General features: G+C 41.3%; 1 protein-coding gene across 1 annotated transcript in view; it reads right to left on the minus strand.

Moving 5' to 3' along the window:
* Window positions 1-14,057, minus strand: part of AXDND1 (axonemal dynein light chain domain containing 1) — a gene marked incomplete at both ends in the record, with an annotated part of 66,274 nt that overhangs the window by 11,735 nt on the left and 40,482 nt on the right. The window contains 5 exons of the mRNA XM_080698771.1: window positions 2,777-2,884; window positions 4,816-4,912; window positions 6,911-7,116; window positions 10,572-10,665; window positions 12,114-12,209. Of these exons, the coding sequence (XP_080554897.1) occupies window positions 2,777-2,884; window positions 4,816-4,912; window positions 6,911-7,116; window positions 10,572-10,665; window positions 12,114-12,209 (601 nt within the window). The remainder of the gene's footprint in view (window positions 1-2,776; window positions 2,885-4,815; window positions 4,913-6,910; window positions 7,117-10,571; window positions 10,666-12,113; window positions 12,210-14,057) is intronic.

The raw sequence follows: 14,057 nt of genomic DNA on the forward strand, positions 1-14,057 counted from the left end.
CTATAAGGTATAGAGGCTTTGGGCTAAAATTCCTTTATATAACTGGTAATTTATATTAGACTAATAAAGCTTATTTTTTATCTTTAGCCTAAACTGTTATAACAATTTATATGATAGTTTTTCTAAGTGCATGTGTTCATGTTTTAACACTTGGTATTCAGCTGGACTAAGGGTTAGCTTTGGCTGACCAAGGTCAGTGTTGATTATAGCTCTAGCCTGATGGCTCAGAGACAAAGAAAAAGATTTTATTGTTTGGCCTACATATGAAGGCTTATTCTTGCTATTGGCTAAATCCCCAGCAGCTGTTTGTTCTGAAAGGAAAACTATTTGTCTTATATTTGTTAAATAAGTAAAAAGACAAAAGTAAAAAAAACACCTTAGTTCATGTGGCTTAAGCTGTTAAAGGTTTAAGTTTGCTGGAAATTTCAAAATTGTCATTAAAGATGAACATACTTTGTTTCCTTCAGGCTAAGGCAACTACCATCATATTGTCTTCCTGCTAATAGATGTGTAAATTGTAATGTCATTCTGAAGATTTATTTTGTTGAAATGATGGTTTTTGCTGGTTATGAGAAGGGACAAGTTAGTGGGTAGATGTAAGTAAACAAATTGTGTCTATACCTCGGACCATAAATATATCTATATCTAAAAACTAAATGTGTTGTATATATAGAGTCATCTAAATGTGGTAGAAGATTTCAGAAATCAAAAGTTAAAGGCTAAAGGTGTATGAGTTTTATATTTATATGTAAGCTGACCAATAAGATTTTTGTGTTTTTGAATCAGAGAGTTAGCCTTAAGAACTGGTTTACATCTGTTTGTCCTGACTGAGTAAATGACTTATTGTATAAAAAATATAGAGTCGACGGTCAGGTAACAAGTTTATTTTCATTGTTAATGTTGTTCTCTAAAGTTATGAAACCTAGAGCTATCTGGTTTTCGTCAGTACTGTTAACTTACATAGACTTAGTTATAATTACAGTCCAGTATAAAAATGGGTCAATGGACTACCAGAGCTAGGCCAGTATAAAAATGAGTCAATGTACAGAAAACCCTGATAAATATATTAATAGATTTCAAACCCTGGCTATAATGTTTAATCTAACAAAAATGAGATGCATAGCCAGTTATATCTCTGAGACAAAGGCTCCCATTAATCAGCTTTTAAGTTTGACCTTTGGGGTGTCTCGACAACAGAAATAAGGTAAAAAAGAAAAAAAAGCATCAGAGGAGACAAATGCAGACACAGGAACAAGCCCATTTAATAGCCCTAATATCGGGCAATAAGTCTTTGCCCCCTCAGAGATACCAAAGGATTCTTCTAGAGAGAGAGGAAAGGAGCTAGAGGCCTGCTGCCTGCTGGTATTGCAAAGGTGCCTGGGTGTTGCGTCAAGGACTGCCCTGAGTGGAGTCCATCTGCATCTGGGCTGTGCCACCTCTAAAAAGCACCCTGCCCTCACCTCTGAAGGGAAGTGAGGTTGCCTGCTCCCATTGTGGCTGCCCTCAAAGACTGAGGACTAAGGATGTCCAAGGCTTGGCAAGGCCCCTCTGATCAGCCCTCTGATCAGCTGGAGAAAAACTGGGTAGCTCTTGAGGTGACAGGCAAAATATTGATTTTTTTTTTTGATGCAGGGCTTAATCTTCTGCTCACTTTGCCTCTTCTATTTTGTATCTGGGGTTGACAGCACCCCAAAAGGCCAAATAACTTTGTAATGTCTTAAACCTATAAAAAGATAGTTTAGTCTACTCTTGTATGCTAGCAGGCCTGATCCCGAAGATCAGCCTCTAACCCTGATGTAAAATGAGTTGCTGATAAGAGCAGCTTCATGAGTGAGAAAGCTCAGAAATCAGGCTATGCAGTGGAGAGCCTTCAGGAGGTAATAAATAAATAGGCTACCCCCTCCTAATACTTTGGGAACCTGGTTAAAATGGGATTCTCCCCTGGATCAGCTTCTCCCAAAGTAAGATGTCCTTTCCAAGTTCTTAGCACTCCTACAGCTTCTTGACTACGTAGACAATATCCTTGAATTCATATGTCCAAAATTAAACCTGTCACTTTAGAAACTGTGCAGAAACAAGGCCCTAAATTCAGGAGTAAGCAGAGGAGACAAGATCAAGGGATACATTTTTTTAAATGAAAGAAATAACTATGTTTATAGTTTGTTTTTCAATTGATAAGAGACAGATGTTAGAGATAAACAAGAGAACCTGGCACCTGTAATCTCGGTACTTGGGAGGCTGAGATGGAAGGGTCACAGGTTCAAGGTCAGCCTCAGAAACGTAGTGAGACCTGTTTCAAAATTAAAAAATAACACAGGGCTGAGGGTATAGCTCAGAGGTAGAATGCCCCTGGGTTTAATTCCCAGCACAAAAAATAAAAACAGATAGATAAGAGAGAGGATATTGGGCATGGGATGAAATGCCCAAAGGAAGAAATAACGGGATGAGAGGACTGAGACTGGAGAGGGCAACGAGCACAGAGGCCAGGCAGGCCCCCAGGCCCCGGCCACAGCTCCAGCAGAAAGGCATTCTTTCCTTCCTGAGGCAGGAGATGAAATCATCTGCTGACAGGTCAGGAAGGATGTTTGGAGAGAGCAGACTCTTCCTAGAAGGGAGGAAGTTGCCAGTGCCCCAACTCTCTTCTGACAGCAGAAATGACGAGGCTTCAAAGCACTGAGTAAAGAAAGCTGCTGAAATTCATCCCCTGAAATCCAGGAAGAAGCTGAACAAGGACGGGTCCCCTGAACTGCTGACGCGGACAAGACGCGGCAAATACCTCTTTTCCGTGTTTCTCTGTTTCTTCGTACGTCGGCAATTTTACTTTTGTGCCTTTGATATCAGAAAGGAGGTGAGAGCAGGTATTAATCCATTCATAACATTCATCCTGAGAAGAGATCAAAGATCATTTCTATGCAGAAAAAAATCAGGTTACTCCAACGCATTCAACTACTGAGGAAGTAGTGAGCCCGGTTTCTCTACTTAACTCACTTCAGTTAACTTTGTGTTTGTTCCATAGACCTAATTGGTATTCCCTCCTACTGGCGCGGTTTGAGACCTGGGTTTGAGACAGCGTGTGGTGACATGCTGTAAGCCGAGCGCAGAAGAACCTTTGGGTTAACTAAATACTTCAAAGGTCTGTCCTAATAAATTGCATGCAATCGACTAACTTAGCCACTTTGGAAAACACGTATTACCCAAGAAAAATGGAAGTAAATGTCTATTCCAAGATGTGCACTGTAAGTATGCACTGAAGCTCTGTTTATAATAACCCATGGCCAGAAATAATCAAATGCTCATCAATAGAAAATAGATAAATTATATGTAACTGTACAATAAAATATTCTCAGTATGAAACTACAAAAAGTATGAACTTTTGATAAAAAGCAACCATATGTGTGAATCTAAAAATAAATATGCTTAGTCAAAAAATAAAACAAAAAACACGTTGATAAAATTCCATCTGCATAAATTACAGAAAGTGAAAAATAATCTTAGCCGGGCATGGTGGCACACACTTGTAATCCCAGCATTCGGGAGGCTGAGGCCAGAGGATCACAGTTGGCGAACAGCCTTAACTACTTAGTGAGGCCCTCTGCAACTTAGTGTGACCCTATTTCAAGATAAAGAATAAAAAATAGGGCAGGGGATGTAGCTCAGAGGTCAAATTCCCCTGGGCTCCATCCCCAGACCCCCCCCCAAAAAAAAAATAATGAAAAATAATCTTTGGTGTTAGAAAGTGGATAGTGTGGGACGTGGTGGAGCACCCTTGTAATCCCAGTACTTGGGAGGTTGAGAAAGAGGATCGTGGATTTGCGGCCAGCCTCAGCTACTTAGGCCTCCACAACTTAGTGAGACCCTATTTCAAAATAAAGAATAAAGAATAGGAGGTAGATGCACCTGGGTTCCATCACCAGTACTGCCGGGGGGGGGGGGGGTAGGGCAGCTCATGCCTTGGACGAGACAAGGATGAGAGAGAGAGATTACATCCAGGTTCAGACTGTAGTGTTGGATGGTACTCATTTTCACTGTGGCGATTGTTTTTACAGGCAGTTGAATATTCTAGACATTTTTAAATTATATACTTTTTTGTACTGGAGATTGAACCCAGGACATTCTACCTTTGAGCTACAACCCTATCCCTTTTCATTTTTTATTTTAAAACAGAGTCTCCACATTGCACGCTTATAATCCCAGCCTTTGGGAAGCTGAGACAAGGAGGATCGCGGTTCCTTAGCTACTTAAAGAGGTTCTTTGTAACTCAGTGAGACCTGTTTCAAAATAAAGAATAAAAAAAGGGCTGCAGGTATAGCTCTGAGGTAGAATGCCTCTGGGTTCCATCCCCAGTACCAAAAAAAAAAAAAAAAAAAAAAAAAGCAGGGTCACAGAGTCTCACTAAGTTGCTGAGGCTACCCTCCAACTTGCAATCCTCCCCGTCTCAGCTTCACAAGTACTGAGATTACTGGTGTGTGCCACCACAACCAGCTAAAGTTATATACTTTAAATACATGCAGTTTGTTTTAAACCAATTAGGCCAACTGGGCGTGGTGGTGCATGCTTGTAATCTCAGTACTTGGGAGGCCGAGATGGGAGGATCACAGGTTTGTGGCCAGCTTCAGTAACTTAGTGAGGCTCTCCATAACTTAGTGAGACCCTGTTTGAAAATAAAGAATAAAATGAGGGCCAGGGGTGTGGCTCGGAGGTAGCACCCCTGGGCTCAATCTCCAGTATCACAAAAAATAAATAACAAATAAATAATGAGACTTTAAAAAACCTGCTCAAAATGAAATACAACTAAGGGGAAGGAGGAGTCATTACCTTCATCTTATTCAGCTCCTGAAGCTCCTTTGCAGGATTGCTTTGTGACAGAGCTGCTTGGCTCAGAGCCATTGCTGTTACTATCCCTTTACAGCAACTGAAAAACAGATGCATACTTAAATAAAGGAGGCAGGCAGCACACGCTCATACTTAAATAAAGGAGGCAGGCAGCACACGCACTCAGTGCCACAGTTTAGAAGAGCGTCCCCTAGAGGCGTGGTCCCCAGGACAGTGCCCTGGAAGGCTGTGCAGGCTTTAGGAGTGGAGCCCCCCACCCCGGAGGTCCTCTGAGGCAACTATGGGCCTCCAGGCTCTCCCTCTTCCCCCTTTGCTATCTGGCTCATAAAGTAACCATTTCCATTCCCCCTAGAACTCCTGCAGTGACTGATTGCTGTCTCACTCACTACAGCCCAAAGCTCTGAGGCCAGTAATCTTTAGAACTGTGGGCCAAAACAAACCTTTTACCTTTATAAGTTAATTATCTCAGGTATTTCGGTATAGTAAGAAAAAGCTGACTGTTATTCCTAACATGATTCACTTGTTGGTTCTTCTAACCCCTTAAAATCCAGATGTAGTTGAAATTTATCACAATATTTCAGCCACTGAATTATTCTTATCAGGAAGAATTGTGGGGAGCTGTTAAGGTCTTCCCCTTACTTTTACTAAAAGAGTACTTCTGACTGTCCTTGGCCATTGTGGGGAACCATTAAGGTCTTCCCCTTATCTTTACTGAAAGAATACTTCTGACTGTCCTTCCACCCAGAGCCAACAAGGTTTGGGATCATGGAGGTTTCAAAGTAATTAAGACTCTCTCAGAACTAATGATGCTATTGTTGTCTGAGATAAGATTAGGTTTGTGTTGTTTGTGTTGTACCAGGGTATTGTTTGACCTGCCCCTGGCATATGTACTTTGGACTTGTCTTTCTTGCATTCCTGTACAACCCAAAGCTAGAAACTATATAAATAGTGACAAGAGAATAAACTGGTCATCGGCCCAGTAGAGACTGGCGATCCTCCCATGCTTGAACTGAATTCTTTAATCTTCACGCCTCTCTTCGGAACCTGTACTTTTGCCAAGTGGCTCCGTCAAAGAATAAAGGGTTTCTTCCTGAATTTCTCACCATGGTCCTCTTCCTTTACTCTATTTTCTTTTACTCTTGACCACTGATAAAATTAAATTGAAATGAAGGAAAATTTGGCTAGATCATAAGAGCTGCTTCTCAAATTTAAAGTAACCACCATGACTGCTTGCATCATAATTAATAGATTATACTTTTTTAGGCCTCACCTTTATTTGGTGTGAATCATCTAGATTTCCAGATATTACAATTTTGTGTGTATTGTGTGGTACTGTGGATAGAACCCAGGGGGCATTCTACCTCTGAGCTATACCCCCAGCCCTATTTTTTTTTAATCTTGAAACAGGGTCTCACTAAGCTGTGGAAGGTCTCGCTAAGTAGCTATTGGCTAGCTGTGAACCTCCTATCTCAGCCTCTCAAATACTAGAACTACAAGTGTGCACCACCGTGCCTGGCTATTATTTTTCATCTTTTTAAAGCAAGCCTTGACAAGTTGTTGGGGCTGGCCTTGAGCTTGCAATCCTCCTGTCTCAGCCTCCCAAGTACTGGGATTACAGGTGTGAGGCACCACACCTGGCTTTTCCCCCCATTTTTAAAAATAAGATATTTTGGTTGGCATTTAGTAAATCACACAAAAGCATCCATTCAGTCGTGCAAGGAATTACGTAGGATACCAAGATTCTTAAATGCTTCCCAGCAAGTGCAAAAGTTTAAGGTGTATCTTATTTATGCAAGTAAGTTGATCTCTTTTTTAAAAAGTAATTCTCACCTTCACATACACAAATTTCCCATCCTTCTCTGCTGGCGGCCCTGTGTCCAAAACAATTCTAAGGCTACTGGGGGACACCAAAATTTCAAGTTCCAACTCAGCAGTGTTAGAGCCAGATGAAAAACTGAACAAGTATTTCTTTCACTGTTTTAAAATAACTCTTACAGCTGCTACTTCACTCTCCTTTTCTGCCTTATGGTCACTTAATTTTCAAGTGGGCAGCCATAAAATAACCAGTCCTTTTCACCTGCACAAGTGGTTTGTGTACTGGGACAGCTTCCTGGCCAGTGTCATTGCATCCACCTCTAACTGTGCGATTCCTCTGTCTCTTTTCTCAGAACTGTCCTCCTCCTCCTCCAACCTTGGGAGAGTATCTTGGTCAGTTAGGTCAGGAACCATTAAAATCAGCAAATTCACCATCCACCGGATCATAAATATATGCAATTCCTCCATCTGTTAAAAAGATTACAACACAGATGAGCCACCTGGAATGCAGCAAAATTCTCACCAGACTGAAAAACAGAAATGATCAGACCAGCATTCACTTTTCTTTTCCTTTCTTTCTTTTTTTTTTTTTTTTTTTTTTTTTTTGCAGGTCTGGGAATGGAACCCAGGGGCATTCGACCCTGCCCTATTTTTTATTCTTTATTTTGAAATGGGGTCTCACTGAGTTGCAGGGGCCTCACTAAGTAGCTGAAGCTGTCCGCGAACCGTGATCCTCTGGTCTCAGCCTCCCGAATGCTGGGATTATAAGCATGTGCCACCACACCTGGCCAGCATTCACTTTTCAACAAATCTCTAATTCTTTTTTTTTTTTTTTTTCTGGTACTGGGAATAGAACCCAAGGGCATTCTACCTCTGATCTACACCCCAAGCTTTATTTATTTATTTATTTATTTATTTATTTATTCATTCATTCATTTATTTATTTTTGGTGGTACTGGGGTTCCTGGAAGCCCTTCTACCTCTGGGCTACACTCTCAGACCTATTTTTACATTTTTATTTGGAAACAGGGTCTCCTAAGCCAGCGCACGCGGCTGGCTTAAACCTGCGCGATCCTCCTGTCTCTGCCTCCCAAGCGTGGGGATTACAAGCGTGCGCCACCACGCCCGGCTCCAAGCCTTATTTTTTAATCTTACTTTTGAAACAAGGTCTCACTGAATTTTGAAGGGCCTCACTGAATGGCTGAGGCTGCAACCCTCTTTGTGTGTGTGTGTGTGTGTGTGTGTGTGTGTGTGTGTGTGTGTGTAGTACTGGGGATGGACTGCATGGACATTCTACCTCTGAGATACACCCCCAGCCCCATTTTTTATTCTTTATTTTGAAACAGGGTCTCACTGAGTTGCAAAGGGCTTCATGAAGTAGTAGCTGAGACTGTCTTTCGAACCATGATCCTCCTGTCCCAGCCTCCCAAATGCTGGGTTTGCAAGCATGCGCCACCACGCCCTGCTCTAATTCTTTTTTTTTTTTTTTTTTAATTTTATTTTATTGGTGCACTGTATTCATACATCATAGTGGGATACAAACTTTTGTAGACATACATGCACACATCGCCCAGTCAGCCCCCACCCGATCCCCACCCCATTCTCTCCCCATCCCTCCCTCCCATGCTTGGCTTAGTGGTTGACATCTAGTATTATAGCAATTTATCCAAAATTAAAAATGATAATCTCACATAACAGTTTCATTTGTCTGATACCAAGCTTTTGATGACTTAAATATAACATTTCAATATTTCTTTTTGCTTTCTTTCTTACCAGAGAATATTTTTTTCTTTTTTTTTAGGTGAAACTTTCATATATTTATTTTTCAGAAAAAAATCTATCCTGATATGGAATATGGACTCTAGATACCCAAAACAATCTCGAAGCAAAAACAAAGCTAGAAGATGTATATTTTCTGATTCCAAACCATATAAAGCTACAATAATTGAAACAGTGTAGTACTGTTCTAAAGGCAGATATATAGACCATTGGAGTTAAATACAAGCCTAGAGCTAACTTCTTCCCTATATTGTCAAGTTATTTTTGACAAGGTTTCCACGAAAATTTGGTGGTGGAAATTAATAATCTTTTAACTAAATATTGTTGAAAAATAATAATTACATGGAAAAGAATAAAATTGGACCCTTACCTAATCCCACATACAAGTATTAACTCAAACTAGATAAAAGACCTAAATATAAATCTTAAGACTATAAACTTTTAGGAGAAACTGAAGGAATTTATGTCTTCAAAACCAGCGCTAGAGAAAATACTCAAAGAGATTAACTACAAAGAGGAAATAGGTAACACTCACCAGAACCAGAGAAACAAGAGTTTCCATCCAACAGACAACTAAGATTGGTTATCTGTGGAGATTCATTATTTATGTTAGTCTTTTACCTATCTCTAAATTGTATTGTTTGCCTTTATTGTTGTTAATTTTTAGGATTTCTAGTTGGAATATTAATATACCTTCAGATATAGCATTTGGAAATATTTTATCCAATTCTATTAGTAACTGTTAACTCTGTTTACATTGTCTTTGGATATACAATATTTTCTTTTATTTTTTAGGGAGTTTGTATATTCTTCTGTTGCCTGTGCCATTGAAATCATATCCAAGAAATCACTGCCAATTTCAATGTTGTGAGGTTTTATGACCCAGATTTTCTCCTAAAAGTTTATAGTCTTAAGATTTATATTTAGGTCTTTTATCTAGTTTGAGTTAATACCTGCTCTAATTCTTAATGAAATCAAACAACTACTATTTTGCTAGTGTAACCATATTTTTTTTTTACTCACTATCCTACATTAAACAATTCTCTTCTCTACTTGGAAAAAAGGTTCCTATTAAAGCTTAAGTTCTCAAATTTCCATTGGTGCGCCAAGGAATTCTTTTTTTTTTTTTTTTTTTTTGGTGTTTGGTGGTACTGGGGGTGGAACCCAGAGGCTTTCTACCTCCAGGCTATACTCCCAGACCTATTTTATATTTTATTTGGAAACAGGGTCTCACTATGTTGCTGAGAGCCTCACTAAGTAGCTGAGGCTTTGAACCTACGCGATCCTCCTGTCTCAGCCTCCCAAGCGCGGGGATTACAAGTGTGCGCCACAACGCCCAGCAGTGCACCAAGGAATTCTAACGATCCACAGAGAACTTACATCCTTTCCGTTTCTCTTTCTCTCTCTTTTTCTCTTTGTGGTAGTGGGAATTGAACCCAAGAACATCTACCTCTGAGCTATACCTTCAGTCCTATTTTTTTTTTTTTTTTTTTTGGTGGTACTGGGGTTCCTGGAAGCCCTTCTACCTCCGGGCTACACTCCCAGACCTATTTTTACATTTTTATTGGGAAACAGGGTCTCCTAAGCCAGCACGTGTGGCTGGCTTCGAACCTGCGTGATCCTCCTGTCTCTGCCTCCCAAGCGCGGGGATTACAAGCATGCGCCACCACGCCCGGCACCCTATTTTTTTTTTTTTAAACAGGAGCTTAGTTGCTCAGGCTGGCCTCAAACCTATGATCCTGCTGTCTAAGCCTCCCAAGTACCGGGATCATAGACATGCGCCGCCATGCCCAGCTCTCTTTTATCCTGGCAGCACGTTCAGTCAGGGGCTACAGGAATGGCAGAAATATAATTCCACACAAATCCTTACTTTGGTCCCATCCCAGATTAATGCCATTAAGATTTTTGGCATACTTAGAGTAAAGATAATATTTAGAATTCAATCTTATCATGTCTAAAACTCAATTCTAGACACAAGAACATTCTGCACTTAAAAAATTCACTGAAAACCACTTGAGTTTCACTATAAAATCATTTTACCCTCCCCATCTCTTGCTTCAGTTGGATAGGCAGGGACTAGTTTGTCTGTGAAGAAAACCCTCAGTGAAGGCAGAAAGTGACCTCCCGGCCCTACAAGTACGTACGTTGCGCTGAAGTTCAGTGTTACCATTGTTAATTTCGTTGCTTATCTTCAAAAGCCACTGCTGAATCATGTTAAATACTTGTGCTTGGAATGCCCTAAGGGAAAACCAGGCAAAAACGAAGGTGAGTGACTGACACGGAGTATAAAGTAACTACCAGCTAGGAGAAAAGGTTTTATTTGACCGGGCAAAGTGAACTCGCGTGTGGACGTGGTTTGAGAAGTCACAGGAAGGTGAGTCAGGCCTTGACTGTCGTTGCTCCCTGACCCCCTGGTTGTGAGCACCTGGCAGGACACAGTTGGATGACAGAGAGCTTAGCTTTAATACCAGCTCTACTGTATCAATCCTCATATCCCTCCCAGGACTGGGGCCTTCTCACATAAGGAGGATGAACTTTACGTTTGGCTTCTAGCTTGACAGTGTGAGGGGCAAGGTCGGCCCACCACTGAAACTGGTAAAACTGATGACAGAAACTATTTGAGGCATGTTCTACCACTGAGCTATACCTCTCCCCTCTACTACTTTTTATTTTGAGACAGCTGCCCAGGCTGGCCTCACACTGGTGATCCTCCTGCTCAGCCTCAGATGTACTGGAATTATGGCATGAGCCACCACACCTCAAAAGAAAAAGATGTCTAAAGTATATATTTTTAAGCCAGATGTGGTGGCGCACCCTTGTAATCCTGGTACCTGGAAAGCTGGGACAGGAGGACTGCAGGTTCGCAGCCAGCCTCAGCTAATTAGTGAGGTCCTCTGCAACTTGCTGAGACCCTGTTTCAAAATAAAGAACAAGTAAGCTGGGTTTGGTGGCTCACGCTTGTAATCCCAACACTTGGGAGGCTGAGACAGGAGGATTGCACAGGTTCAAAGCCAGCCTCAGCTACTTAGTGAGGCTCTCAGCAACTTAGTGAGACCCTGTTTCCAAATAAAGTATAAAATAGGTTTGGTAGTATAGCCCAGAGGTAGAAAGCCCCTGGGTTCCACCCAAGTACCACCAAAATAAATAAATAAAATAAATAAATAAATAATAAAAATAGGGCTGGTGGTGTAGCTCAGAGGTAAAATACCCTTGGGTTCCATCCCCAGTACAGGAAAAAAAAAAAAAATAGGGCTATGGATGTAGCTCAGAGGTAGAATGCCCCTGGGTTCCATCCCCAGTACCACAAAAGAAAGAAAGAAAGAAAGAAAGAAAGAAGGAAAGAAAGAAAGAAAGAAAGAAAGAAAGAAAGACTTAGGATCTCTGAAAATTGCTAAGAAAGAGAAAGGAATAGAAAGAACATTCAAAGAAAAATTAGCTGAAAATTTCCCAGATTTATTGAAAAACCGTAACTAATATATTCTGGGAGTTTAGCAATCTCAGATACATCAAAGTAAAAATGTAGAAGCCTCCAGCAGAGACAAAATACCAGACCTTAGAGCAAACTTAATTTAAAGGCCAGAATAATATAAAGTATCTATTCATTCCACAGAGGCGGGAAATGACAAACCAATGACTGGAGAAAACAGGGAAAGTCGCAAATGACAAACAGCACAGTCCTGCGTTACACATCGATCACAAACAGAAGACAAGTCGTGAAGTGCGCTGGGTCAGTAAGAACGAAGGCACAGCAGACCAGAACATGGATGCAACCAGGCAGTCGTCTGAGGAAGTTTGTAAATATAAATGCCAATATTAAGAAACAAGAAACTGGGCGTGGGGGCTCACAACTGTAATCTCAGTACTTGGAAGGCTGAAAGAGGAGGATCACAGGTTCAAGGCCAACCTCAGCAATTTGGAGAGACTTTGTTTCAAAATAATAAAATACAGCTGGAGATGAAGCTCAGAGGTAGAGTGTCCCTGGGTTCAGCCCTCACTACCCCCCCCCACACACACACGCCAAAAATAATCTCATAATTTTGTTCTTCTTTATGGCTGAGTAGAATTCCATCATGTGTATATCACATAATTTTGTAATCCACTCATCTGCCGGTGGACACCTAGGCTGGTCCCACCATTTGGCAGTTATGAACTTTGCTGCTATGAACATAGATACGTGTGTGTTACTGTGGTAGTCTGGTTCAGTTCCTTTGGGTAGACACCCAGGCGTGATAGAGCTGAGCCATTCGGTAGGTTTGCTCCCCGTCTTCTGAGGACCCTTGACGCTGATGTCCCATCACTGATTTGCAATCCCTCCGACACTGTACTGGAGCTCCTCTCCAGACAGAGGAGGAGAAGCCTTAGTGGAGGGAGGGAGGGGACCTAACTGAGCAGGCAGGAGGGGAAGGCAGCCTCACTGAGGGAGACACTTCAGTGGAAGAGATGCGATGTACATACTCAAGCTGGCTTAAGAGACCCTGTTTCCAAATAAAAAGGCCGGGGATGAGGGTGAGTGGTTGGGTGCTTGCCTAACATGCACGAGGCCCTTGGTTCAATCCCCAGCCCCTTCCCCCCAAAAAGTGAAATGACAACTTATAAGATGGGAAAAAATGTTATTTGCAATTCACATATCTCAAAAGAGACTTATATTCAGAATATATAGCTCACTCTTAAAAACTCAATAATGTACAAATGACCCAATTAAAATGGGTGCAAAAGAGCCGGGCGTGGTGGTGCACGCTTGTAATCCCCGCGCTTGGGAGGCGGAGACAGGAGGATCGCACGGGTTCGAAGCCAGCCTCAGCTACTTAGTGAGGCTCTCAGCAACTTAGTGAGACCCTGTTTCTAAATAAAGTATAAAATAGGTCTGGGAGTATAGCCCGGAGGTAGTAAAGCCCCTGGTTCCACCCCCAGTACCGCAGGAAAAAAAAATTGGTGCAAAGGATCTGATATTTCTCCAAAGAAAATATATAAATGGCCAATAAGCTCACAAACCAACATTTTTGTATATCATTATTGATACACATTATTATCATTATTGTTATTAGGGAAATATAAATCAAAAGCGCAATTAATCCAAGTGTTGTGGCACACGCCTGGAATCCCAGTACTTGGGAAGCTGAGACAGGAGGGTTGCAGGTTCGAGGACAGCCTCAGACAATAGTGAGACTCTTCTCAACCTGTCAAGATCCTGTTTCAAAATAAAAATAAAATGGGGTTGGAGGTATAGTTCAGAGGTAGAATGAATGCCCTGGATTCCATCTGCAATACCATAAAAAAAATGAGATACTACTTGACACCCATTAGTATGGCTAGAATCAAAAAGTCTGATAACAAGTGTTGGTGAGTATATAGAGTCTCAGCCCTCATACATTGCTGGTGAAAATGTAAAATGGTATAGGTTTCCTAACGAAAACAGTCTGGCAGTTCCTCTATTGTTAAAGATAGAACTGTCCTATGACCTGGTACTTCCAATCCTTGGTATACAACCAAGAGAAATAAAAGCACATTCTGTCCCACAAATAAAACTTGTATATGAATATTTATAGCAAGCCAGGCACCAGTGGTGCATGCCTGTAAGCCTAGTAGATGGGAGGCTGAGACAAGAGGATCACAGCTTTGAGGCCAGCGTG

Source organism: Muscardinus avellanarius (genome assembly GCF_963383645.1).
Source record: "Muscardinus avellanarius genome assembly, chromosome: 7".
Taxonomy (NCBI): Eukaryota; Metazoa; Chordata; class Mammalia; order Rodentia; family Gliridae; genus Muscardinus; species Muscardinus avellanarius.